The sequence below is a fragment of the Panulirus ornatus genome, chromosome 13 (assembly GCF_036320965.1).
Source record: "Panulirus ornatus isolate Po-2019 chromosome 13, ASM3632096v1, whole genome shotgun sequence".
Classification (NCBI taxonomy): Eukaryota; Metazoa; Arthropoda; class Malacostraca; order Decapoda; family Palinuridae; genus Panulirus; species Panulirus ornatus.
In genome coordinates this window covers 246670-274289 of record NC_092236.1, presented here as the reverse complement: position 1 = coordinate 274289, position 27620 = coordinate 246670, and the positions used below count along the sequence as shown (strand labels likewise).

General features: G+C 42.2%; 1 protein-coding gene across 1 annotated transcript in view; it reads right to left on the bottom strand.

The window, feature by feature from the left end:
- Ziz (dedicator of cytokinesis protein Ziz) overlaps positions 1 to 27620 on the bottom strand; it is a 526511-nt gene that overhangs the window by 341092 nt on the left and 157799 nt on the right. Inside the window, exons 11-12 of the mRNA XM_071669140.1 lie at positions 26621 to 26833; positions 9270 to 9433 (exon numbers count right to left, since the gene is read on the bottom strand). Coding sequence (XP_071525241.1) covers positions 9270 to 9433; positions 26621 to 26833 — 377 coding nt within the window. The remainder of the gene's footprint in view (positions 1 to 9269; positions 9434 to 26620; positions 26834 to 27620) is intronic.

Genomic DNA, 27620 nt, shown 5'->3' with positions numbered 1-27620 from the left:
TTGAATCAGGGCATGTGAAGCGTCTGGGGTAAACCATGGAAAGCTGTGTAGGTATGTATATTTGCGTGTGTGGACGTATGTATATACATGTGTATGGGGGTGGGTTGGGCCATTTCTTTCGTCTGTTTCCTTGCGCTACCTCGCAAACGCGGGAGACAGCGGCAAAAAAAAAAAAAAAAAAAAAAAAAAAAAAAAACATAAGTATACATATGCGAGTCAGAGAGATGGTCAAAGGGCATTACTGGACTACGTGTTAATTGATAAGCGTGTAAAAGAGACTTTTGGAAGTTAATGTGCTCAGAGGGACAGCTGGAGCAGAAGGTGGAGACTTGTAGAGGCTTTCAGAAAAGAAGAGAGAATGTTGGGGAGAAGAGAGTGGTAAGAGTAAGTGAGCTTGGAAAGGAGACCTGAGTGAGGAAGTATCAGGAGAGACTGAGTGTAGAATGGCAAAGGGTGAGAGCACATGGCGTAAGGGGAGCGGGGAGGAATGGAATGTATTTAGGGAAGCAGTGACGGCTTGTGCAAAAGATGCATGCAGTGTGAGAAAGGTGGGAGATGGGCAGACTAGAAAGGATTGTGAGTGGCGGGATGAAGAAGTAAGATTGTTAATGAAAGTGAAAAGAGAGGTGTTTGGATGATATTTGCAGGGAAGTAGTGCAAATGACTGGGAGATGTACAAAAGAAAGTGGCAAGAGGTCAAGAGAAAGGTGCTAGAGTTGAAAAACAGGGCAAATGAGAGTTGGGGTGAGAGAGTATCAGTGAATTTTAGGGAGAATAAAAAGATTTTTGGAAGGAGGTAAATAATGTGTGCATGACAAGAGAACAAATGGGAACATCGGTGAAAGGAGCAAGTGGGGAAATGATAACAAATAGTGATGAAGTGAGAAGGAGATGGAGAAAGTATTTTGAAGGTCTGTTGAATGTGTTTGATGATAGAGCGGCAGATATAGAGTGTTTTTTTTCAAGGTGGTGTGCGAAGTGTGAAGGTCAGGGAGAATGGTTTGATAAACAGAGAAGAGGTAGTGAAAGCTTTGCAGAAGATGAAAGCTGGTAAGGCGGCAGGTTTGGATGGTACCGCAGTGGAATTTATGAATAATGAGGTGAATGTGTTGTTGATTGGTTGGTAAGGATATTAAATGTATGTATGGATCATGGTGAAGTTCCTGATGATTGGCAAAATGCATGCATAGTGCCATTGCACAAAGGCAAAGGGGATAAAGGTGAGTGTTCAAATTACAGAGATATAAGTTTGTTGAGTATTCCTAAGAAAATATCTGGAAAGGTATTGATTGAGAGGGTAAAAGCACGTACAGAGCATCAGACTGGGGAAGAGCAGTGTGGTTTCAGAAGTGGTAGAGGATGTGTGGATCAGGTGTTTGCTTTGAAGAATGTACATGAGAAATACTTAGAAAAACAAATCCTCTATCACTTCTGAAACCACACTGCTCTCCCCCAATCTGATGCTCTGTACATGCCTTCACCCTCTCAATCAATACCCTCCCATATAATTTCCCAGGAATACTCAACAAACTTATATCTCTGTAATTTTATCCCCTTTGCCTTTGTACAATGGCACTATGCAAGCATTCCGCCAATCCTCAGGCACCTCACCATGAGACATTTTTTTTTTTTTTTTTTTTTTTTTTTGCTTTGTCGCTGTCTCCCGCGTTTGCGAGGTAGCGCAAGGAAACAGACGAAAGAAATGGCCCAACCTACCCCCATACACATGCCTTGATTCAATCCACTGACAGCACGTCAACCCCAGTATACCACATCGCTCCAATTCACTCTATTCTTTGCCCTCATTTCACCCTCCTGCATGTTCAGGCCCCGATCACACAAAATCTTTTTCACTCCATCTTTCCACCTCCAATTTGGTCTCCCTCTTCTCCTTGTTCCCTCCACCTCCGACACATATATCCTCTTGGTCAATCTTTCCTCACTCATTCTCTCCATGTGACCAAACCATTTCAAAACACCCTCTTCTGCTCTCTCAACCACGCACTTTTTATTTCCACACATCTCTCTTACCCTTACGTTACTTACTCGATCAAACCACCTCACACCACACATTGTCCTCAAACATCTCATTTCCAGCACATCCATCCTCCTGTGCACTACTCTATCCATAGTCCACGCCTCGCAACCATACAACATTGTTGGAACCACTATTCCTTCAAACATACCCATTTTTGCTTTCCGAGATAATGTTCTTGACTTCCACACATTCTTCAAGGCTCCCAGAATTTTCGCCCCCTCCCCCACCCTATGATCCACTTCCGCTTCCATGGTTCCATCCGCTGCCAGATCCACTCCCAGATATCTAAAACACTTCACTTCCTCCAGTTTTTCTCCATTCAAACTCACCTCCCAATTGAATTGACCCTCAACCCTACTGTACCTAATAACCTTGCTCTTATTCACATTTACTCTTAACTTTCTTCTTTCACACACTTTACCAAACTCAGTCACCAGCTTCTGCAGTTTCTCACATGAATCAGCCACCAGCGCTGTATCATCAGCGAACAACAACTGACTCACTTCCCAAGCTCTCTCATCCCCAACAGACTTCATACTTGCCCCTCTTTCCAAAACTCTTGCATTCACCTCCCTAACAACCCCATCCATAAACAAATTAAACAACCATGGAGACATCACACACCCCTGCCGCAAACCTACATTCACTGAGAACCAATCACTTTCCTCTCTTCCTACACGTACACATGCCTTACATCCTCGATAAAAACTTTTCACTGCTTCTAACAACTTGCCTCCCACACCATATATTCTTAATACCTTCCACAGAGCATCTCTATCAACTCCATCATATGCCTTCTCCAGATCCATAAATGCTACATACAAATCAATTTGCTTTTCTAAGTATTTCTCACATACATTCGTCAAAGCAAACACCTGATCCACACATCCTCTACCACTTCTGAAACCACACTGCTCTTCCCCAATCTCATGCTCTGTACATGCCTTCACCCTCTCAATCAATACCCTCCCATATAATTTACCAGGAATACTCAACAAACTTATACCTCTGTAATTTGAGCACTCACTCTTATCCCCTTTGCCTTTGTACAATGGCACTATGCACACATTCCGCCAATCCTCAGGCACCTCACCATGAGTCATGCATACATTAAATAACCTTACCAACCAGTCAACAATACAGTCACCCCCTTTTTTAATAAATTCCACTGCAATACCATTTATGTATTGTTGACTGGTTGGTAAGGTTATTTAATGTATGTATGATTCATGGTGAAGTGCCTGAGGATTGGCGGAATGCTTGCATAGTGCCATTGTACAAAGGCAAAGGGGATAAGAGTGAGTGCTCAAATTACAGAGGTATAAGTTTGTTGAGTATTCCTGGTAAATTATATGGGAGGGTATTGATTGAGAGGGTGAAGGCATGTACAGAGCATCAGATTGGGGAAGAGCAGTGTGGTTTCAGAAGTGGTAGAGGATGTGTGGATCAGGTGTTTGCTTTGAAGAATGTATGTGAGAAATACTTAGAAAAGCAAATGGATTTGTATGTAGCATTTATGGATCTGGAGAAGGCATATGATAGAGTTGATAGAGATGCTCTGTGGAAGGTTTTAAGAATATATGGTGTCGGAGGCAAGTTGTTAGAAGCAGTGAAAAGTTTTTATTGAGGATGGAAGGCATGTGTACGTGTAGGAAGAGAGGAAAGTGATTGGTTCTCAGTGAATGTAGGTTTGCGGCAGGGGTGTGTGATGTCTCCATGGTTGTTTAATTTGTTTATGGATGGGGTTGTTAGGGAGGTGAATGCAAGAGTTTTGGAAAGAGGGGCAAGTATGAAGTCTGTTGTGGGTGAGAGAGCTTGGGAAGTGAGTCAGTTGTTGTTCGCTGATGATACAGTGCTGTTGGCTGATTCATGTGAGAAACTGCAGAAGCTGGTGACTGAGTTTGGTAAAGTGTGTGAAAGAAGAAAGTTAAGAGTAAATGTGAATAAGAGCAAGGTTATTAGGTACAGTAGGGTTGAGGGTCAAGTCAATTGGGAGGTAAGTTTGATTGGAGAAAAACTGGAGGAAGTAAAGTGTTTTAGATATCTGGGAGTGGATCTGGCAGCGGATGGAACCATGGAAGCGGAAGTGAATCATAGGGTGGGGGAGGGGGCGAAAATTCTGGGAGCCTTGAAGAATGTGTGGAAGTCGAGAACATTATCTCGGAAAGCAAAAATGGGTATGTTTGAAGGAATAGTGGTTCCAACAATGTTGTATGGTTGCGAGGCGTGGGCTATGGATAGAGTTGTGTGCAGAAGGGTGGATGTGCTGGAAATGAGATGTTTGAGGACAATGCGTGGTGTGAGGTGGTTTGATCGCGTAAGTAATGTAAGGGTAAGGGAGATGTGTGGAAATAAAAAGATCTTGGTTGAGAGAGCAGAAGAGGGTGTTTTGAAATGGTTTGGGCACATGAAGAGAATGAGTGAGGAAAGATTGACCAAGAGGATATATGTGTCGGAGGTGGAGGGAACGAGGAGAAGTGGGAGACCAAATTGGAGGTGGAAAGATGGAGTGAAAAAGATTTTGTGTGATCGGGGCCTGAACATGCAGGAGGGTGAAAGGAGGGCAAGGAATAGAGTGAATTGGATCGATGTGGTATACCGGGGTTGACATGCTGTCAGTGGATTGAATCAGGGCATGTGAAGCGTGTGGGGTAAACCATGGAAAGTTCTGTGGGGCCTGGATGTGGAAAGGGAGCTGTGGTTTCGGGCATTATTGCGTGACAGCTGGAGACTGAGTGTGAACAAATGGGGCCTTTGTTGTCTTTTCCTAGCGCTACCTCGCACACATGGAGGGGGAGGGGGATGGTATTCCATGTGTGGTGAGGTGGCGATGGGAATGAATAGGGGCAGACAGTGTGAATTGTGTGCATGGGTATATATGTATGTGTCTGTGTGTGTATATATATGTGTACATTGAGATGTATAGGTATGCATATTTGCGTGTGTGGGCGTGTGTGTGTGTGTGTACATTGTGTATAGGGGTGGGTTGTGCCTTTTCTTTCGTCTGTTTCCTTGCGCTACCTCGCAAACGCGGGAGGCAGCGACAAAGCAAAATAAATAAATAAATATTGATTGAGAGGGTGAAAGCATGTACAGAGCATCAGATTGGGGAAGAGCAGTGTGGTTTCAGAAGTGGTAGAGGATGTGTGGATCAGGTGTTTGCTTTGAGGAATGTATGTGAGAAATACTTAGAAAAGCAAATGGATTTGTATGTAGCATTTATGGATCTGGAGAAGGTATATGATAGAGGTGATAGAGATGCTCTGTGGAAGGTATTAAGAATATATGGTGTGGGAGGCAAATTGTTAGAAGCAGTGAAAAGTTTTTATCGAGGATGTAAGGCATGTGTACGTGTAGGAAGAGAGGAAAGTGATTGGTTCTCAGTGAATGTAGGTTTGCGGCAGGGGTGTGTGATGTCTCCATGGTTGTTTAATTTGTTTATGGATGGGGTTCTTAGGGAGGTGAATGAAAGAGTTTTGGAAAGAGGGGCAAGTAAGCAGTTTGTTCTGGATGAGAGAGCTTGGGAGGTGAGTCAGTTGTTGTTCACTGATGATACGGTGCTGGTGGCTGATTCATGTGAGAAACTGCAGAAGCTGGTGACTGAGTTTGGTAAAGTGTGTGAAAGAAGAAAGCTGAGACTAAATGTGAATAAAAGCAAGGTTATTAGGTACAGTAGGGTTGAGGGTCAAGTCAAGTGGGAGGTAACTCTAAATGGAGTAAAACTGTAGGAAGTGAAGTGTTTTAGATATCTGGGAGTGGATTTGGCAGCAGATGGAACCATGGAAGTGGAAGTGAATCATAGGGTGGGGGAGGGGGCGAAAGTTCTGGGAGCGTTGAAGAATGTATGGAAGTCGAGAACATTGTCTTGGAAAGCAAAAATGGGTATGTTTGAAGGAATAGTGGTTCCAACAATGATATATGGTTGCGAGGTGTGGGCTATGGATAGAGTTGTGCGCAGGAGGGTGGATGTGCTGGAAAGGAGATGTTTTAGGACAATATGTGGTGTGAGATGGTTTGATCGAGTAAGTAATAATAGGGTACGAGAGATGTGTGGTAAGAAAAAGAGTGTGGTTGAGAGAGCAGAAGAGGGTGTTTTGAAATGGTTTGGTCATATGGAGAGAATGAGTGAGGAAATATTGACCAAGAGGATATACGTGTCAGAGGTGGAGGGAACGAGGAGAAGTGGGAGACCAAATTGGAGGTGGAAAGATGGAGTGAAAAAGATTTTGAGTGATTGGGGCCTGAACATGCAGGAGGGTAAAATGAGTGCAAGGAATAGAGTGAATTGGAACGATGTGGTATACCGGGGTCGATGTACTGTCAATGAATTGAACCAGGGCATGTGAAGCGTCTGGGGTAAACCATGGAAAGTTCTGTGGGGCCTGTATGTGGAAAGGGAGCTGTGGTTTCGGTGCATTATTACATGACAGCTAGAGACTGAGTGTAAACGAATATGGCCTTTGTTGTCTTTTCCTAGCGCTACCTCGCGCACATTTGGGGGGAGGGGGATGCTATTTCATGTGTGGCGGGGTGGCGATGGGAATGAATAAAGGCAGACAGTATGAATTATGTACATGTGTATATATGTATATGTCTGTGTGTGTATATATAGGTATACATTGAGATGTATAAGTATGCATATTTGCATGTGTGGACATGTATGTATATACATGTGTATGTGGGTGGGTTGGGCCATTTCTTTTGTCTGTTTCCTTGCGCTACCTCGCTGACGCTGGAGACAGCAACAAAGCAAAATAAGAAAAAAAAAATATATACATTTCAACATGTACATACGTAGACATATACATATATACACATATGCATATTCATACTTGCTGCCTTCATCCATTCCTGTTGCCACCCCTCCACACATGAAACAGCACTGCCCCCCCCAACCAGTGAGGTAGTGCCAGGAAAAGACAAAAAAGGCCACATCTGTTCACACTCAGTCTTTAGCTGTCATGTGCAATGCAGCGAAACCAGAGCTTCCTTTCCACATCCAGGCCGCACAGACCTTTCCATGGCTTACCTCGGATGCTTCACATGCCCTGGTTCAATCCAATGACAGCATGTTGACCCCAGTATACCACATCGTTCCAATTCACTCTATTCCTTGCATGCCTTTCACCCTCCTGTATGTTCAGGCTCCAATCACTCAAAATCTTTTTCACTCCATCCTTCCACCTCCAATTTGGTCTCCTGCTTCTTCTTCTTCCTTCCACCTCTGATGCTTATATCCTCTTTGTCAATCTTTTCTCATGCATTCTCTCCATGTGACCAAACCATTTCAACACACCCTCTTTTGCTCTCTCAACCACACTCTTTTTATTACCACACATCTCTCTTAACCTTCATTACTTACTCGATCAAACCACCTCATACCACATATCGTCCTCAAACATTACATTTCCAACACATCCACCCTCCTCCACACAACCCTATGTATAGCCCATGCCTTGCAACCATATAACATTACTGGAACCACTATTCCTTCAAACATACCCATTTTTCCTCTTCGAGATAATGTTTTCACCTTCCACACATTCTTCAATGCTCCCAGAACCTTTGCCTGCTCTCCCACCCTGTGACTCACTTCTGCTTCCATAGTTCTATCTGCTGCAAGATCACTCCAAGATATCTAAAACACTTCATTTCCTCCAGTTTTTCTCCCTTCAAATGTATCTCCCAGTTAACTTGTCCCTTAACCCTACTGAACCTAATAACCTTGCTTTTATTCAAACTTACTTTCAACTTTCTTCTTTCACACACTTTACCAAACTCAGTCATCAACTTCTGCAGTTTCTCACCCAAATCAGCCACCAGCACTGTATCATCAGTGAACAACAACTGGCTCACTTCCCAAGCCCTCTCATCCACAACAGAATGCATACTATACTACCTTTTCTTCCTGCCTTGCCCAGACATGGATTGCAGGCATTCTGTCCATAAACACATAATCCCTCCTTGTCACACATAACACTTGCCAACTCTTAATTCACACAACTCATCCTTTGTCACTCTAGATTTTCCTGCAGTGAAAACTATGCGCTAACCTGCCTTTTGGCAAAATGGTAGGAACAATGGATAGAAGTAGTAGGTTGGAGCATTAGGAAGAAACACTACATAGAAACAGTGGGTTGGAACATTATGCAGGAGCATTTGGCAGAAATAGCAGGTTGGAACACTAAGCAAGAGCATTGGGTAGACATAGATATAGTCAGTAGGAACATTAGGTAGAAGCCTTAGACAACATTATGCTACAATTGCCCTTTGCCAGTGGCCTGTTTAGGATGAGGCGCTGATGAAGAGGCACTGGAGTTCCCCAGTTATGAAGACTTTTGCAAAGGCTACCCCCTTACGGAAGTGCCCCGAGGGAATGAGCATCAGAAATATTGACAAACAGATCAGTACTTTACTATCTCTAAGAAGTGAGTGTCTCACTGCTCCATATACCATCCTGATTGATCCTTAATTGGTGAGCATCAGATATATAGACAGATAGATCAGTACTTTACTATCTCTAAGAAGTGAGTACTTCACTGCTCCATTTACCACCCTGATTGTTCCTTCATTGGTGAGAAATATGCACCAGCATTGCCATTCTGGTAAAATCTCATTGTAGGTAAGAACTCATAGGTACACAGTACTTACTATAATCACATCTCTTTCTTCATGAACAAGGGGTTTGCTAATCCTTTTAACATGATCAATCCCTATCCTTATAGACACCATGCTACATTAAAAAGACTTATTTCTCTGTCATTCTTACAAAAACTTTTACTCCTCCTCTCCTCAAAAGAGAGGAATAATTACTGCCTTCAACCAGTCATGAAAAACCTGTTATCAGTCTTACTGATCAAAAGTACAAGACAAAACAAGTACACATTATCTAATCAAATGTGCATCACCCAGTCAATTTTGCACAGTTGAGTAAAAAGGTATGGAATCAGGAAAATAACGGAAAGGTATATGGAAATAAATGACAAGACACAGAGGCAGCATTCTTGGAAGAATAGTGATGAATCTGAAAATGTGTACAAGACCACCAAGTGAATTGCACAGTGAAAAAAAAAATGTCATTAAGGGAGTGTAAGCACCATTCTAGACTCTGCTTCCATTAACAATTAAGGAAAATCAATATTTACTTTTGATCAAAGTATATTTATAGACTGTTGTATTACAAGAAATGAAACATGTGAAATCATCATAATAAATGACTTATACCTAATACCTGTGGCAGCATGTTTTGATAATCCTCTGCAGTTTCTGGATGCCTTTGGAGTCCATAGTCTTGAGATATGGTTCCACTGTCTGATTGATGGACCCCTGAAGAACTTTCTCAATCCGAATTACAAGAAAGACTTCACTGTGAGGTCTTGTCACACTCATCACAGCCTTTAAACAGTAAATCATGATCGTACTTATAAAGGTAAAAGTTAAAATCAGAGGAAAAAATTTAAATAGCATGTCAGAACAGTTAATATGATGAGACTACCTGCTAAAAGAACTAAGCAGGAAAGTCATAACCCACCACAAAACCACTTTTAACAGCAAATAAACTCTAAATAGCATTTAAGATCAAGCCTACAACCATTATACAATAATACTGAATGTATGGAGAAAAAGCTACAGGCATGACATTAGTCTGAATGCAATATTTATTTTATTTTTATTATACTTTGTCGCCGTCTCCCGCGTTTGCGAGGTAGCGCAAGGAAACAGACGAAAGAAATGGCCCAACCCCCCCCCATACACATGTATATACATACGTCCACACACGCAAATATACATACCTACACAGCTTTCCATGGTTTACCCCAGACGCTTCACATGCCTTGATTCAATCCACTGACAGCACGTCAACCCCGGTATACCACATCGCTCCAATTCACTCTATTCCTTACCCTCCTTTCACCCTCCTGCATGTTCAGGCCCCGATCACACAAAATCTTTTTCACTCCATCTTTCCACCTCCAATTTGGTCTCCCTCTTCTCCTCGTTCCCTCCACCTCCGACACATATATCCTCTTGGTCAATCTTTCCTCACTCATTCTCTCCATGTGCCCAAACCACTTCAAAACACCCTCTTCTGCTCTCTCAACCACGCTCTTTTTATTTCCACACATCTCTCTTACCCTTACGTTACTCACTCGATCAAACCACCTCACACCACACATTGTCCTCAAACATCTCATTTCCAGCACATCCATCCTCCTGCGCACAACTCTATCCATAGCCCACGCCTCGCAACCATACAACATTGTTGGAACCACTATTCCTTCAAACATACCCATTTTTGCTTTCCGAGATAATGTTCTCGACTTCCACACATTCTTCAAGGCCCCCAGAATTTTCGCCCCCTCCCCCACCCTATGATCCACTTCCGCTTCCATGGTTCCATCCGCTGCCAGATCCACTCCCAGATATCTAAAACACTTCACTTCCTCCAGTTTTTCTCCATTCAAACTCACCTCCCAATTGACTTGACCCTCAACCCTACTGTACCTAATAACCTTGCTCTTATTCACATTTACTCTTAACTTTCTTCTTCCACACACTTTACCGAACTCAGTCACCAGCTTCTGCAGTTTCTCACATGAATCAGCCACCAGCGCTGTATCATCAGCAAACAGCAACTGACTCACTTCCCAAGCTCTCTCATCCCCAACAGACTTCATACTTGCTCCTCTTTCCAAAACTCTTGCATTCACCTCCCTAACAACCCCATCCATAAACAAATTAAACAACCATGGAGACATCACACACCCCTGCCGCAAACCTACATTCACTGAGAACCAATCACTTTCCTCTCTTCCTACACGTACACATGCCTTACATCCTCGATAAAATCTTTTCACTGCTTCTAACAACTTGCCTCCCACACCATATATTCTTAATACCTTCCACAGAGCATCTCTATCAACTCTATCATATGCCTTCTCCAGATCCATAAATGCTACATACAAATCAATTTGCTTTTCTAAGTATTTCTCACATACATTCTTCAAAGCAAACACCTGATCCACACATCCTCTACCACTTCTGAAACCACACTGCTCTTCCCCAATCTCATGCTCTGTACATGCCTTCACCCTCTCAATCAATACCCTCCCATATAATTTACCAGGAATACTCAACAAACTTATACCTCTGTAATTTGAGCACTCACTCTTATCCCCTTTGCCTTTGTACAATGGCACTATGCACGCATTCCGCCAATCCTCAGGCACCTCACCATGAGTCATACATACATTAAATAACCTTACCAACCAGTCAACAATACAGTCACCCCCTTTTTTAATAAATTCCACTGCAATACCATCCAAACCTGCTGCCTTGCCGGCTTTCATCTTCCGCAAAGCTTTCACTACCTCTTCTCTGTTTACCAAATCATTTTCCCTAACCCTCTCACTTTGCACACCACCTCGACCAAAACACCCTATATCTGCCACTCTATCATCAAACACATTCAACAAACCTTCAAAATACTCACTCCATCTCCTTCTCACATCACCACTACTTGTTATCACCTCAACATTTGCGCCCTTCACTGAAGTTCCCATTTGCTCCCTTGTCTTACGCACTTTATTTACCTCCTTCCAGAACATCTTTTTATTCTCCCTAAAATTTAATGATACTCTCACCCCAACTATCATTTGCCCTTTTTTTTCACCTCTTGCACCTTTCTCTTGACCTCCTGTCTCTTTCTTTTATACATCTCCCACTCAATTGCATTTTTTCCCTGCAAAAATCGTCCAAATGCCTCTCTCTTCTCTTTCACTAATACTCTTACTTCTTCATCCCACCACTCACTACCCTTTCTAATCAACCCACCTCCCACTCTTCTCATGCCACAAGCATCTTTTGCGCAATCCATCACTGATTCCCTAAATACATCCCATTCCTCCCCCACTCCCCTTACTTCCATTGTTCTCACCTTTTTCCATTCTGTACTCAGTCTCTCCTGGTACTTCCTCACACAGGTCTCCTTCCCAAGCTCACTTACTCTCACCACCCTCTACACCCCAACATTCACTCTTCTTTTCTGAAAACCCATACAAATCTTCACCTTAGCCTCCACAAGATAATGATCAGACATCCCTCCAGTTGCACCTCTCAGCACATTAACATCCAAAAGTCTCTCTTTCGCACGCCTGTCAATTAACACGTAATCCAATAACGCTCTCTGGCCATCTCTCCTACTTACATAAGTATACTTATGTATATCTCGCTTTTTAAACCAGGTATTCCCAATCATCAGTCCTTTTTCAGCACATAAATCTACAAGCTCTTCACCATTTCCATTTACAACACTGAACACCCCATGTATACCAATTATTCCCTCAACTGCCACATTACTCACCTTTGCATTCAAATCACCCATCACTATAACCCGGTCTCGTGCATCAAAACCACTAACACACTCATTCAGCTGCTCCCAAAACACTTGCCTCTCATGATCTTTCTTCTCATGCCCAGGTGCATATGCACCAATAATCACCCACCTCTCTCCATCAACTTTCAGTTTTACCCATATTAATCGAGAATTTACTTTCTTACATTCTATCACATACTCCCACAACTCCTGTTTCAGGAGTATTGCTACTCCTTCCCTTGCTCTTGTCCTCTCACTAACCCCTGACTTTACTCCCCAGACATGCAAATAACAGAATGCAAATAACAGTATAATAAGAGAAAGATCATTAAAATTGTTACATTATCATTTTGCAAGATTATGAGAATGGAACCTTACCTCCTCAAGGAATAACAAAAAAAAAAAGCAGCTGAAATGAATAACATTTATTTTCCTTATATTAACTGAGACAGCATGGGCAAATGAGGTCCAAGTCAAGGCCATCTCATTAACAGAGAACAGAGAAGAGGGCCATGTAAGGATATTCCCTCTAAGGCTCAGTCTTCTGTTCTCAATGCTGCCTCACTAATGCAGGAAACGACAAATATGAAAAAGATATATATATATATATAATTACAATGAAGGAGCACATAAACACTTACAAGGAAGGAGTGCAAATGACTGGGAGATGTATAAAAGAAAGTGGCAGGAGGTCAAGAGGATGGTGCAAGGGTTAAAAAAGTGGGCAAATTAGAGTTGGGGTGTGAGAGTATAATCAAAGTTTAGGTAGAATAAAAAGATGCTTTGGAAGCAGGTAAATAACTTGTGTAAGACAAGAGAACAACTGGAACATAAGATTAGGGGGCAAGGAGCAAAGTGATAACAGGTAGTGATGAAGTAAGAAGAAGATGGAGAGAGTATTTTGAAGGTTTGTTGAATGTATTTGATGATAGAATGGCAGATGTAGGGTGTTTTGGTTGGGGTGGTGTGCAAAGTGAGAGGGTCAGGAAGACTGGTTTGGTTAAGAGAGAAGAGTTGGTGAAAGCCTTATGGATGATGAAATCTGGTAAGGCAGTGGGTTTGGATGGTATTGCAGTTGAATTTATCAAGAAAGGGGGTGACTGTGTTGTTAACTGGTTGGTAAGGATATTCAATGTATGTATGGATCATGGTGAAGTGTATGAGCATTGGCAGAGTGCATGTATAGTGCCATTGTACAAAGGCAAAGGGGATAAAGGTAAGTGTTCAAACCACAGAAGCATAAGTCTGTTGAGTATTCTTGGAAGATTGTATGGGAGGGTATTGATTGAGAGGGTGAAGGCATGTACAAAACATCAGATTGTAGAGGAGCAGTGTGGTTTCAGAAATGGTAGATGTGTGGATCAGGTGTTTGCCTTGAAGAATGTGCATGAGAAATATCTAGAAAAAGAGATGGATTGGTATGTAGCATTTATGAATCTGGAGAAGGCATATGATAGGGTTGACAGAGATGCTATGTGGAAGGTCTTAAGAGTATATGGTGTGAGAGGTAAGCTGCGACAAGTAGTGAAAAGTTTGTATCAAGGATGTAAGGCACATGTACAAGTAAGAACAGAGAAGAGTGATTGATTCCCAGTGAAGGTCAGTCTGCGGTAGGGGTGTGTGATGTCCCCATGGTTGTTTAATTTGTTTATGGATCAGGTGGTTAGAGAAGTAAATACAAGAATTTTGGAGAGAGGGGCGAGTATGCAGTCTGTTGGGGATGAGAGGGCCTGGGAAGTGAGTCAGTTGTTGTTCGCCAGTGATATAGCACTGTTGGCTGATTTGAGTGAGAAACTGCAGTGGTTGGTGACTGAGTCTGGCAGAGTGTGTGAAAGAAGAAAGTCGGGAGTTAATGTGAATAAAAGAAAGTTTATTGGGTTCAGCAGGGTTGAGGGGCAAGTTAGTTGAGATGTAAGTATGAATGGAGAAAAAATGGAGGTGAAGTGTTTTAGATATCTGGGAGTGGGCCTGGCAGCGAATAGAACCATGGAAGTGGAAGTGAGTCATAGGATGGGGGAGGGGGTGAAGGTTCTGGAAGCAATGCAAAATGTGTGGAAAAAAAAAATGTTACTTGGAGGGCAAAAATGGTATGTTTTAAGGAATAGTAGTTCCAAAAACAATATATGGTTAAAAGGCAAGGGTTATTGTGGAGGAGGGTGGATGTGTTGGAAATGAAATGTCTACTGACAATATGTGGAATGGGGTGGTTTGATTAAGTTGTGAAAGGGTAAGAGAGATAAGTGGGAATAAAGAGTTTGGTTGAGAGAGCAAAAGAAGGTGTGATGATATGGTTTGGCCATATGGAGAGAATGAGGGAGGATAGGTCGACAAAGAGGATATATGTATCAGAAGTGGGGGAAACAAGGAGAACTGGGGAACCAAACTGGAGATGGAAGGATAGTGAAAAAGATTTTGAGTGATTGGGGCCTGAACATGTAGAAAGGTGTAGGGCATGCAAAGAAAAGAGTGAATTGGAACGATGTGGTATGCTGGGGTCGACATGCCATCAATGGACTAAATCAGGGCATGTGAAATGTCAAGGGTAAACTAAGAAAAGGTCTTTGGGTCCTGAATGTGGACAGGGAGCTGTGGTTTCAGTGCATTTACACATGACAGCTAGGGTATGGATGAGAGTGGATGTGGCCTTCCTACGTATTTTTCTTAGCAATATTTCGCTGATGCAGGAAATGGTGACACTGCATCCTGTGGGGTGGGGTGGATAATGAATTTTTTGTATATACCTGATTGCCATTTCCCACATTAGTGAGGTAGGATACTTATGTCACAATAACATGATTCAGTCATCCAGCATGTAAGAGGGTAAGATAATAATGCAGCAGATGCATTCAGCCTCTGCAAACACTGTAGCCTGTTAAAGGTGAGGTAGTAAATGATAAGAGGTGGCACTAAAGTTTACCATTTATGAAGACTCTATTGCTGTGGTCTCCCCTTTGAGGACTTCCAGAATGGAACAGGAATCAAGAGATACAGATGAACATATATACATACATGCACATATACATACATACACTATTCATTTATTACATCTATTTATCATACTAGATCGCCGTTTTCCTTGTCAGTGAGGTAGCACCAGGAAACAGATGAAGAATGGCCCATTCACTCATATACACAAATATATACATAAATGCCCATACACACACATAAACATACATATATATACATTCTTTTTTCCTTCATCCACAGGAAACAGCATCACTACTGCCCTGCTTCAACAAGGTAGCACCAGGAAAATTGACAAAAACGGCCAAATTTTTCATAGTCTCTAGCTGTCATGCGTAATGCACCGTAACCACACCTCCCTATCCATATCCAAAACCCACAGACCTTTCCATGGTTTACCCCAGATGTTTCACATGCCCTGGTTTAGTCGACCGACAGCACATTGACCCCAGTACACCACATCATTCCAATTCACTCTATTCCTTGCATGCCTCTCACCCTCCAGTATGTTTATGCCATGATTGCTCAAAATCATTTTCACTCCAACCTTCCACCTCCAATTTGGTTTCCTGCTTCTCTTTGTTCCCTCTACCTCTGACACATATACCCTTTTTGTCAATCTTTCCTCACTCATTCTCTCCATATGTCCAAACCACTTCAACACACTCTCTTTTGCTCTCTCAACCACACTCTTTTAAACTCCACACATCTCTCTTACCCTTTCATTACTTACTCAATCAAACCACCTCACACCACATATTGTCCTCAAACATTTCATTTACAACACATCCACCCACCTCCATACAAACCTACCTATAGCCCATGCCTCACAACCATATAATATTGTTGGAATCACTATTCCTTCAAACATACATAACTTTGTTCTCTGAGATAATGTTCTCTCCTTCCACACATTCTTATTTGCCCCAGAACTTTTGCCCCCTCCCCCATCCTGTGACTCACTTCCACTTCCATGTTCCAATTATTCCTAAGTCCACTCCCAGATATCTAAAACACTTCACTTCCTCCAATCTTTCTCCATTCAAATTTACATCCCAACTAATGTGTCCCTCAGCCCTACTGAACCTAATAACCTTGCTCTTACTCACATTTACTCTCAACTTTCTCCTTTCACACACTTTTTCAAACTCAGTCACCAACTTATGCAGTTTCTAACTCGAATCAGCCACAAGAGCTGTATCATCAGCGAACAACAACTGACTCACTTCCCAGACTCTCTCATCCCAACAGACTGCATACTCACCCCTCTCCAAAAATCTTGCATTTACCTCCCTAACCACCCAATCCAAAAGCAAATCAAACAGCCAAGGGGACATCACACATCCCTGACGCAGACCGACCACCACTGGAAACCAATCACTCTCCTCTCTTCCTACTCACACATGCCTTACATCCTTGGCAAAAACTTTTCACCGCTTCTAGCAGCTTACCTCCAATACCATATACTCTTAAATCCTTTCACGAAACATCTCTATCAACCCTATCACATACCTTCTCAAGATCCATAAATGCTACATACAAATCCATCTATTTCTCTAAGTATTTCTCACTTATTCTTCAAAGCAAACACCAGATCCACAAATCCTATACCACTTCTGAAACCACACTGCTCTTCCCCAATCTGATGCATGGTCATGCCTTCACTCTCTCAATCAATATCCTCCCATATAATTTCCAAGGAATACTCAACAGACTTAAGCCTATGTAGTTTGAACATTCACCTTTATCCTCTTTGCCTTTGTACAATGGCACTATGCATGCATTCTGCCAATCCTCAGGCCCTTCACCATGGTCCATACATACACTGAATATCCTTACCAACTAATCAACAAAAAAGTCACCCCCTTTTTTAATAGATTCCACAGCAATACCATCCAAAACTGCTGCCTTGCCAACTTTCATCTTCCACAATCTTTCACTACCCCTTCTCTCCTAAGCAAAATATTCTCCCTGACCCCTCTCACTTTGCACAAAACTCATATATATATATATATATATATATATATATATATATATATATATATATATATATATAATATATATATATATATATATATATATATATATATATATATATATATTTATTTTTTTTTTTTGCTTTGTCGCTGTCTCCCGCGTTTGCGAGGTAGCGCAAGGAAACAGACGAAAGAAATGGCCCAACCCACCCCCATACACATGTATATACATACACGTCCACACACGAAAATATACATACATATACATCTTAATGCACACATATATATGCACACACAGACACATACATATATACCCATGCACACAATTCACATTGTCTGCCTTTATTCATTCCCATCACCACCCCGCTACACATGGAAACCATCCCCCTTCCCCCTCATGTGTGCGAGGTAGCGCTAGGAAAAGACAACAAAGCCCCATTTGTTCACACTCAGTCTCTAGCTGTCGTGCAAAAATGCCCAAAAACACAGCTCCCTTTCCACATCCAGGCCCCACACAACTTTCCATGGTTTACCCCAGACGCTTCACATGCCCTGATTCAATCCACTGACAGCACTTCAACCCCAGTATCCCACATCGATCGAATTCACTCTATTCCTTGCCCGCCTTTCACCCTCCTGCATGTTCAGGCCCCGATCACTCAAAATATTTTTCACTCCACCTTTCCACCTCCAATTTGGTCTCCCACTTCTCCTCGTTCCCTCCACCTCCGACACATATATCCTCTTGGTCAATCTTTCCTCACTCATTCTCTCTTCCCACGTATTCCCTGCGTGTCGTAGAAGTCGACTAAAAGGGGAGGGAGCGGGGGGCTGGAAATCCTCCCCTCTCACTTTTTTTTTTTTAATTTTCCAAAAGAGGGAACAGAGAAGGGGCCCAGGTGAGGATATTCCCTCAAGGGCCCAGTCCTCTGTTCTCAACACTACCTCGCTAATGCGGGAAATGGCGAATAGTATGAAAAAAAAAGAAAAAAAAAATATATATATATATATATATATATATATATATATATATATATTTTTTTTTTTAATTTTCCAAAAGAAGGAAAAAAAAAATATATATATATATATTTCTTTTTAATTTTCCAAAAGAAAGAACAGAGGGGGCCAGGTGAGGATATTCCAAAAAAGGCCCAGTCCTCTGTTCTTAATGCTACCTCGCTAATGCGGGAAATTGCGAATAGTTTGAAAAAAAAAAATATATATGTATATATATATATATATATATATATATATATATATATATATATATATATATATTTTTTTTTTTTTTTTCATACTTTGTCGCTATCTCCCGCGTTTGCGAGGTAGCGCAATGAAACAGACGAAAGAAATGGCCCAACCCCCCCCCCCCATACACATGTACATACACACGTCCACACACGCAAATATACATACCTACACAGCTTTCCATGGTTTACCCCAGACGCTTCACATGCCTTGCTTCAATCCACTGACAGCACGTCAACCCCTGTATACCACATGACTCCAATTCACTCTATTTCTTGCCCTCCTTTCACCCTCCTGCATGTTCAGGCCCCGATCACACAAAATCTTTTTCACTCCATCTTTCCACCTCCAATTTGGTCTCCCTCTTCTCCTCGTTCCCTCCACCTCCGACACATATATCCTCTTGGTCAATCTCTCCTCACTCATTCTCTCCATGTGCCCAAACCATTTCAAAACACCCTCTTCTGCTCTCTCAACCACGCTCTTTTTATTTCCACACATCTCTCTTACCCTTACGTTACTTACTCGATCAAACCACCTCACACCACACATTGTCCTCAAACATCTCATTTCCAGCACATCCATCCTCCTGCGCACATCTCTATCCATAGCCCACGCCTCGCAACCATACAACATTGTTGGAACCACTATTCCCTCAAACATACCCATTTTTGCTTTCCGAGATAGTGTTCTCGACTTCCACACATTTTTCAAGGCTCCCAAAATTTTCGCCCCCTCCCCCACCCTATGATCCACTTCCGCTTCCATGGTTCCATCCGCTGACAGATCCACTCCCAGATATCTAAAACACTTCACTTCCTCCAGTTTTTCTCCATTCAAACTCACCTCCCAATTGACTTGACCCTCACCCCTACTGTACCTAATAACCTTGCTCTTATTCACATTTACTCTCAACTTTCTTCTTCCACACACTTTACCAAACTCAGTCACCAGCTTCTGCAGTTTCTCACATGAATCAGCCACCAGCGCTGTATCATCAGCGAACAACAACTGACTCACTTCCCAAGCTCTCTCATCCCCAACAGACTTCATACTTGCCCCTCTTTCCAGGACTCTTGCATTTACCTCCCTTACAACCCCATCCATAAACAAATTAAACAACCATGGAGACATAACACACCCCTGCCGCAAACCTACATTCACTGAGAACCAATCACTTTCCTCTCTTCCTACACGTACACATGCCTTACATCCTTCATAAAAACTTTTCACTGCTTCTAACAACTTGCCTCCAACACCATATATTCTTAATACCTTCCACAGAGCATCTCTATCAACTCTATCATATGCCTTCTCCAGATCCATAAATGCTACATACAAATCCATTTGCTTTTCTAAGTATTTCTCACATACATTCTTCAAAGCAAACACCTGATCCACACATCCTCTACCACTTTTGAAACCACACTGCTCTTCCCCAATCTCATGCTATGTACATGCCTTCACCCTCTCAATCAATACCCTCCCATATAATTTACCAGGAATACTCAACAAACTTATACCTCTGTAATTTGAGCACTCACTCTTATCCCCTTTGCCTTTGTACAATGGCACTATGCACGCATTCCTCCAATCCTCAGGCACCTCACCATGAGTCATACATACATTAAATAACCTTACCAACCAGTCATTAATAGAGTCACCCCCTTTTTTAATAAATTCCACTGCAATACCATCCAAACCTGCTGCCTTGCAAAGCTTTTACTACCTCTTCTCTGTTTACTAAATCATTTTCCCTAACCCTCTCACTTTGCACACCACCTCGACCAAAACACCCTATATCTGCCACTCTATCATCAAACACATTCAACAAACCTTCAAAATACTCACTCCATCTCCTTCTCACATCACCACTACTTGTTATCACCTCCCCATTTGCGCCCTTCACTGAAGTTCCCATTTGCTCCCTGGTCTTACGCACTTTATTTACCTCCTTCCAGAACATCTTTTAATTCTCCCTAAAATTTAATGACACTCTCTCACCCCAACTCTCATTTAACCTCTTTTTCACCTCTTGTACATTTCTCTTGACCTCCTGTCTCTTTCTTTTATACATCTCCCACTCAATTGCATTTTTTCCCTGCAAAAATCGTCCAAATGCCTCTCTCTTCTCTTTCACTAATAATCTTACTTCTTCATCCCACCACTCACTACCCTTTCTGACCAACCCACCTCCCACTCTTCTCATGCCACAAGCATCTTTTGCGTAATCCATCACTGACTCCCGAAATACAACCCATTACTCCCCCACTCCCCTTACTTCCAGTGTTCTCACCTTTTTCCATTCTGTACTCAGTCTCTCCTGGTACTTCCTCACACAAGTCTCCTTCCCAAGCTCACTTACTCTCACCACCCTCTTCACCCCAACATTCACTCTTCTTTTCTGAAAACCCATACAAATCTTCACCTTAGCCTCCACAAGATAATGATCAGACATCCCTCCAGTTGCACCTCTCAGCACATTAACATCCAAAAGTCTCTCTTTCGCGCGCCTGTCAATTAACACGTAATCCATAACGCTCTCTGGCCATCTCTCCTACTTACATACGTATACTTATGTATATCTCGCTTTTTAAACCAGGTATTCCCAATCATCAGTCCTTTTTCAGCACATAAATCTATAAGCTCTTCACCATTTCAATTTACAACACTGAACACCCCATGTATACCAATTATTCCCTCAACTGCCACATTACTCACATTTGCATTCAAATCACCCATCACTATGACCTCCTCGAAGGCTCAGACTGGGGTGTCTAAATGTGTGTGGATGTAACCAAGATGTGAAAAAAGGAGAGATAGGAAGTATGTTTGAGGAAAGGAACCTGGATGTTTTGGCTCTGAGTGAAACGAAGCTCAAGGGTAAAGGGGAAGAGTGGTTTGGGAATGTCTTGGGAGTAAAGTCAGGGGTTAGTGAGAAGACAAGAGCATGGGAAGGAGTAGCACTACTCCTGAAACAGGAGTTGTTGAAGTATGTGATAGAGTGTAAGAAAGTAAATTCTAGATTAATATGGGTAAAACTGAAAGTGGATGGAGAGAGATGGGTGATTATTGGTGCACATGCACCTGGGCTTGAGAAGAAAGATCATGAGAGGCAAGTGTTTTGGGAGCAGCTGAATGAGTGTGTTAGTGGTTTTGATGCACGAGACTAGGGGGGCCAGAAATCCTCCCATCCTTGTATTTTTTTAACTTTCTAAAATGGGAAACAGAAGAAGGAGTCACGCGGGGAGTGCTCATCCTCCTCGAAGGCTTAGATTAGGGTGCCTAAATGTGTGTTGATGTAACCAAGATGTGAAAAAAGGAGAGATAGGTAGTATGTTTCAGGAAAGGAACCTGGATGTTTTGGCTCTGAGTGAAACGAAGCTCAAGGGTAAAGGGGAAGAGTGGTTTGGGAATGTCTTGGGAGTAAAGTCAGGGGTTAGTGAGAGGAAAAGAGCAAGGGTAGGAGTAGCAATACTCCTGAAACAGGAGTTGTGGGAGTATGTGATAGAATGTAAGAAAGTAAATTCTCGATTAATATGGGTAAAACTGAAAGTTGATGGAGAGAGATGGGTGATTATTGGTGCATATGCACCTGGGCATGAGAAGAAAGATCATGAGAGGCAAGTGTTTTGGGAGCAGCTGAATGAGTGTGTTAGTGGTTTTGATGCACGAGACCGGGTTATAGTGATGGGTGATTTGAATGCAAAGGTGAGTAATGTGGCAGTTGAGGGAATAATTGGTATACATGAGGTGTTCAGTGTTGTAAATGGAAATGGTGAAGAGCTTGTAGATTTATGTGCTGAAAAAGGACTGATGATTGGGAATACCTGGTTTAAAAAGCGAGATATACATAAGTATACTTATGTAAGTAGGAGAGATGGCCAGAGAGCGTTATTGGATTACGTGTTAATCGACAGGCGCGCGAAAGAGAGACTTTTGGATGTTAATGTGCTGAGAGGTGCAACTGGAGGGATGTCTGATCATTATCTTGTGGAGACAAAGGTGAAGATTTGTATGGGTTTTCAGAAAAGAAGAGTGAATGTTGGGGTGAAGAGGGTGGTGAGAGTAAGTGAGCTTGGGAAGGAGACTTGTGTGAGGAAGTACCAGGAGAGACTGAGTACAGAATGGAAAAAGGTGAGAACAATGGAAGTAAGGGGAGTGGGGGAGGAATGGGATGTATTTAGGGAATCAGTGATGAACTGCGCAAAAGATGCTTGTGGCATGAGAAGAGAGGGAGGTGGGTTGATTAGAAAGGGTAGTGAGTGGTGGGATGAAGAAGTAAGAGTATTAGTGAAAGAGAAGAGAGAGGCATTTGGACGATTTTTGCAGGGAAAAAATGAAATTGAGTGGGAGATGTATAAAAGAAAGAGACAGGAGGTTAAGAGAAAGGTGCAAGAGGTGAAAAAAAGGGCAAATGAGAGTTGGGGTGAGAGAGCATCATTAAATTTTAGGGAGGATAAAAAGATGTTCTGGAAGGAGGTAAATAAAGTGCGTAAGACAAGGGAGCACATGGGAACTTCAGTGAAGGGCGCAAATGGGGAGGTGATAACAAGTAGTGGTGATGTGAGAAAGAGATGGAGTGAGTATTTTGAAGGTTTGTCGAATGTGTTTGATGATAGAGTGGCAGATATAGGGTGTTTTGGTCGAGGTGGTGTGCAAAGTGAGAGGGTTAGGGAAAATGATTTGGTAAACAGAGAAGAGGTAGTAAAAGCTTTGCGGAAGATGAAAGCCGGCAAGGCAGCAGGTTTGGATGGTATTGCAGTGGAATTTATTACAAAAGGGGGTGACTGTATTGTTGACTGGTTGGTAAGGTTATTTAATGTATGTATGACTCATGGTGAGGTGCCTGAGGATTGGCGGAATGCGTGCATAGTGTCATTGTACAAAGGCAAAGGGGATAAGAGTGAGTGCTCAAATTACAGAGGTATAAGTTTGTTGAGTATTCCTGGTAAATTATAAGGGGAGGATATTGATTGAGAGGGTGAAGGCATGTACAGAGCATCAGATTGGGGAAGAGCACTGTGGTTTCAGAAGTGGTAGAGGATGTGTGGATCAGGTGTTTGCTTTGAAGAATGTATGTGAGAAATACTTAGAAAAGCAAATGGATTTGTATGTAGCATTTATGGATCTGGAGAAGGCATATGATAGAGTTGATAGAGATGCTCTGTGGAAGGTATTAAGAATATATGGTGTGGGAGGCAAGTTGTTAGAAGCAGTGAAAAGTTTTTATCGAGGATGTAAGGCATGTGTACGTGTAGGAAGAGAGGAAAGTGATTGGTTCTCAGTGAATATAGGTTTGCGGCAGGGGTGTGTGATGTCTCCATGGTTGTTTAATTCGTTTATGGATGGGGTTGTTAGGGAGGTGAATGCAAGAGTTTTGGAAAGAGGGGCAAGTATGAAGGCTGTTGTGGATGAGAGAGCTTGGGAAGTGAGTCAGTTGTTGTTCGCTGATGATACAGCGCTGGTAGCTCATTCATGTGAGAAACTGCAGAAGCTGGTGATTGAGTTTGGTAAAGTGTGTGAAAGAAGAAAGTTAAGAGTAAATGTGAATAAGAGCAAGGTTATTAGGTACAGTAGAGTTGAGGGTCAAGTCAATTGGGAGGTAAGTTTGAATGGAGAAAAACTGGAGGAAGTAAAGTGTTTTAGATATCTGGGAGTGGATCTGGCAGCGGATGGAACCATGGAAGCGGAAGTGAATCATAGGGTGGGGAAGGGGGCGAAAATCCTGGGAGCCTTGAAGAATGTGTGGAAGTCGAGAACATTATCTCAGAAAGCAAAAATGGCTATGTTTGAAGGAATAGTGGTTCCAACAATGTTGTATAGTTGCGAGGCGTGGGCTATGGATAGAGTTGTGCGCAGGAGGGTGGATGTGCTGGAAATGAGATGTTTGAGGACAATGTGTGGTGTGAGGTGGTTTGATCGAGTAAGTAATGTAAGGGTGAGAGAGATGTGTGGAAATAAAAAGAGCGTGGTTGAGAGAGCAGAAGAGGGTGTTTTGAAATGGTTTAGGCACATGGAGAGAATGAGCGAGGAAAGATTGACCAAGAGGATATATGTGTTGGAGGTGGAGGGAACGAGGAGAAGTGGGAGACCAAATTGGAGGTGGAAAGATGGAGTGAAAAAGATTTTGAGTGATCGGGGCATGAACATGCAGGAGGGTGAAAGGCGGGCAAGGAATAGAGTGAATTGGATCGATGTGGTATACCGGGGTTGACATGCTGTCAGTGGATTGAATCAGGGCATGTGAAGCATCTGGGGTAAACCATGGAAAGTTGTGTGGGGCCTGGATGTGGAAAGGGAGCTGTGGTTTCGGGCATTATTGCATGACAGCTAGAGACTGAGTGTGAGCGAATGGGGCCTTTGTTGTCTTTTCCTAGCGCTACCTCGCACACATGGGGGGGAGGGGGATGGTTCTCCATGTGTGGCAAGGTGACGATGGGAATGAATAAAGGCAGACAGTGTGAATTGTGTGCATGGGTATATATGTATGTGTCTGTGTGTGTATATATAAGTGTATATTGAGATGTATAGGTATGTACATTTGCGTGTGTGGACGTGTATGTATATACATGTGTATGGGGGTGGGTTGGGCCATTTCTGTCGTCTGTTTCCTTGCGCTACCTCGCAAACGCGGGAGACAGTGACAAAGCAAAATAAATAATTTGTTTTTATTTTATATTTTATCATTATTGTTATACTTAATCGCTGTTTCCTGCATCAGCGAGATTGTGCAAGGAAACAGATGAAAGATGGCCTGACCATTCATATAGACGTCTATATACATAAATGCCCATACACGCACATATACATACATATACATTACAATGTATACATACATACATATGCATATACAGACATTACATACAAACACATGCACATATTCATACTTGCTTGCCTTCATCCATTCCTGTTGCTACCCCACCCCACAGGAAAACAGCATCTCTATTCCCTGCTTTTTATACAATCATTATTATACTTGATAGCCATTTCCCATGTCAGCAAGGTGTTACCAGGAAACAGACCAAAAAACAACCCATCCACTCATATACACATACATATACATAACGAATGTGGCCTTTGTTGTCTTTTCCTAGCGCTAAATCGCACACATGAGGGGGGAGGGGGTTGTTATTTTAGGTGTGGCGGGGTGGTGATGGGAATGAATAAAGGCAGACAGTATGAATTATGTACATGTGTATATATGTATATGTCTGTGTGTGTATATATATGTATACATTGAGATGTATAGGTATGTACAAGTGCGTGTGTGGATGTGTATGTATATACATGTGTATGTGGGTGGGTTGGGCCATTCTTTCGCCTGTTTCCTTGTGCTACCTCGCTAACGCGGGAGACAGTGACAAAGCAAAATAAATAAATAAATAATACATAAATGCCCATACACGTACATATACATACACATACATATACATATCAACATATTCACATATGCATACACATACACAAACATATACATATATTCAAATGTACATATTCATACTTAACTGCCTTTAATCCACTCCTGGCACCACCCTGCCCCACAGGAAACAGCATAACTGCCCCACACTTCAGCGAGGTAGTCCCAGGAAAATAGACAAAGGCCACATTTGTTCACACTCAGTCTCTAGCTGTCTTGTGTAATGCACCAAAACCACACTTCCCTATCCACATCCAGGCCCTTCAGACAATTTTATGGTTTACCCCAGACGTTTCACATGCCATGGTTCACCCCATTGACAGCAAGTCGAACCCAGTATACCACATCGTTCCAAGTCATTCTATTCCTTGCATGTCTCTCAACCTCCTGTATGTTCAGGCCTCAATTGCTCTAGATCTTTTCCACTCCATCCTTCCACTTCCAATTTGGTCTCCCACTTCTTGTTCCCTCCACCTCTTACACATACATCCTCTTTTTCAATCTTTCCTCACTCATTCTCTCTGTGCAACTACAATATTTCCTTTCATCTTAAAAAGAAACCTGATGAAAATTATCACACTTTATAATTCAGTTCATACCTGTTTAGGGTGAGCAATCCACTCCTCAGGGACTCCAGCAAGTGAAAGTGGAAGTGATGTTCCTGAGCTATCTTTTGGATCGTCAGATCTTTTCTTTGTCTTAGATAACAGACTGCGTGCCATAGGGTTATTCAGATCAAAGTAAAAGTCTTCAGATACCTTACAGCCTTGTGTAACATCATAGAGCGAAGCATATGTCATGTACGGTTCAAACTGTAAATGAACAAATAAAATGCACATAAACCAGCATCATCTTTATTTCATACATATATTTCATATATTATCCCTCGGGATAATAATAGGGAGAATAAAAAGATGTTTTGAAAGGAGGTAAATAAAGTGCGTAGGACAAGGGAACAAATGGGAACTTCAGTGAAGGGGGCTAATAAGGAGGTGATAACAAGTAGTGGTGATGTGAGAAGGAGATGGAGTGAGTATTTTGAAGGTTTGTTAAATATGTTTGATGATAGAGTGGCAGATATAGGGTGTTTTGGTTGAGGTGGTGTGCAAAGTGAGAGGGTTAAGGAAAATGATTTGGTAAACAGAGAAGCGGTAATAAAAGCTTTGCAGAAGATGAAAGCCAGCAAGGCAGCGGGTTTGGGTGGTATTGCAGTGGAATCTATCAAAAAAGGAGGTGACTGTGTTGTTGACTGGTTGATAAGGTTATTTAATGTATGTATGATTCATGGTGAGGTGCCTGAGGATTGGCAGAATGCCTGCATAGTGCCACTGTACAAAGGCAAAGGGGACAAAGGAGAGTGCTCAAATTACAGAGGTATAAGTTTGTTGAGTATTCCTGAGAAATTATACAGGAGGGTATTGATTGAGAGGGTGTAGACATGTGCAGAGCATCAGATTGGGGAAGAGCAGTGTGGTTTCAGAAGTGGTAGAGGATGTGTGGATCAGGTGTTTGCTTTGAAGAATGTATGTGAGAAATACTTAGAAAAGCAAATGGATTTGTATGTAGCATTTATGGATCTGGAGAAGGCATAGGATAGAG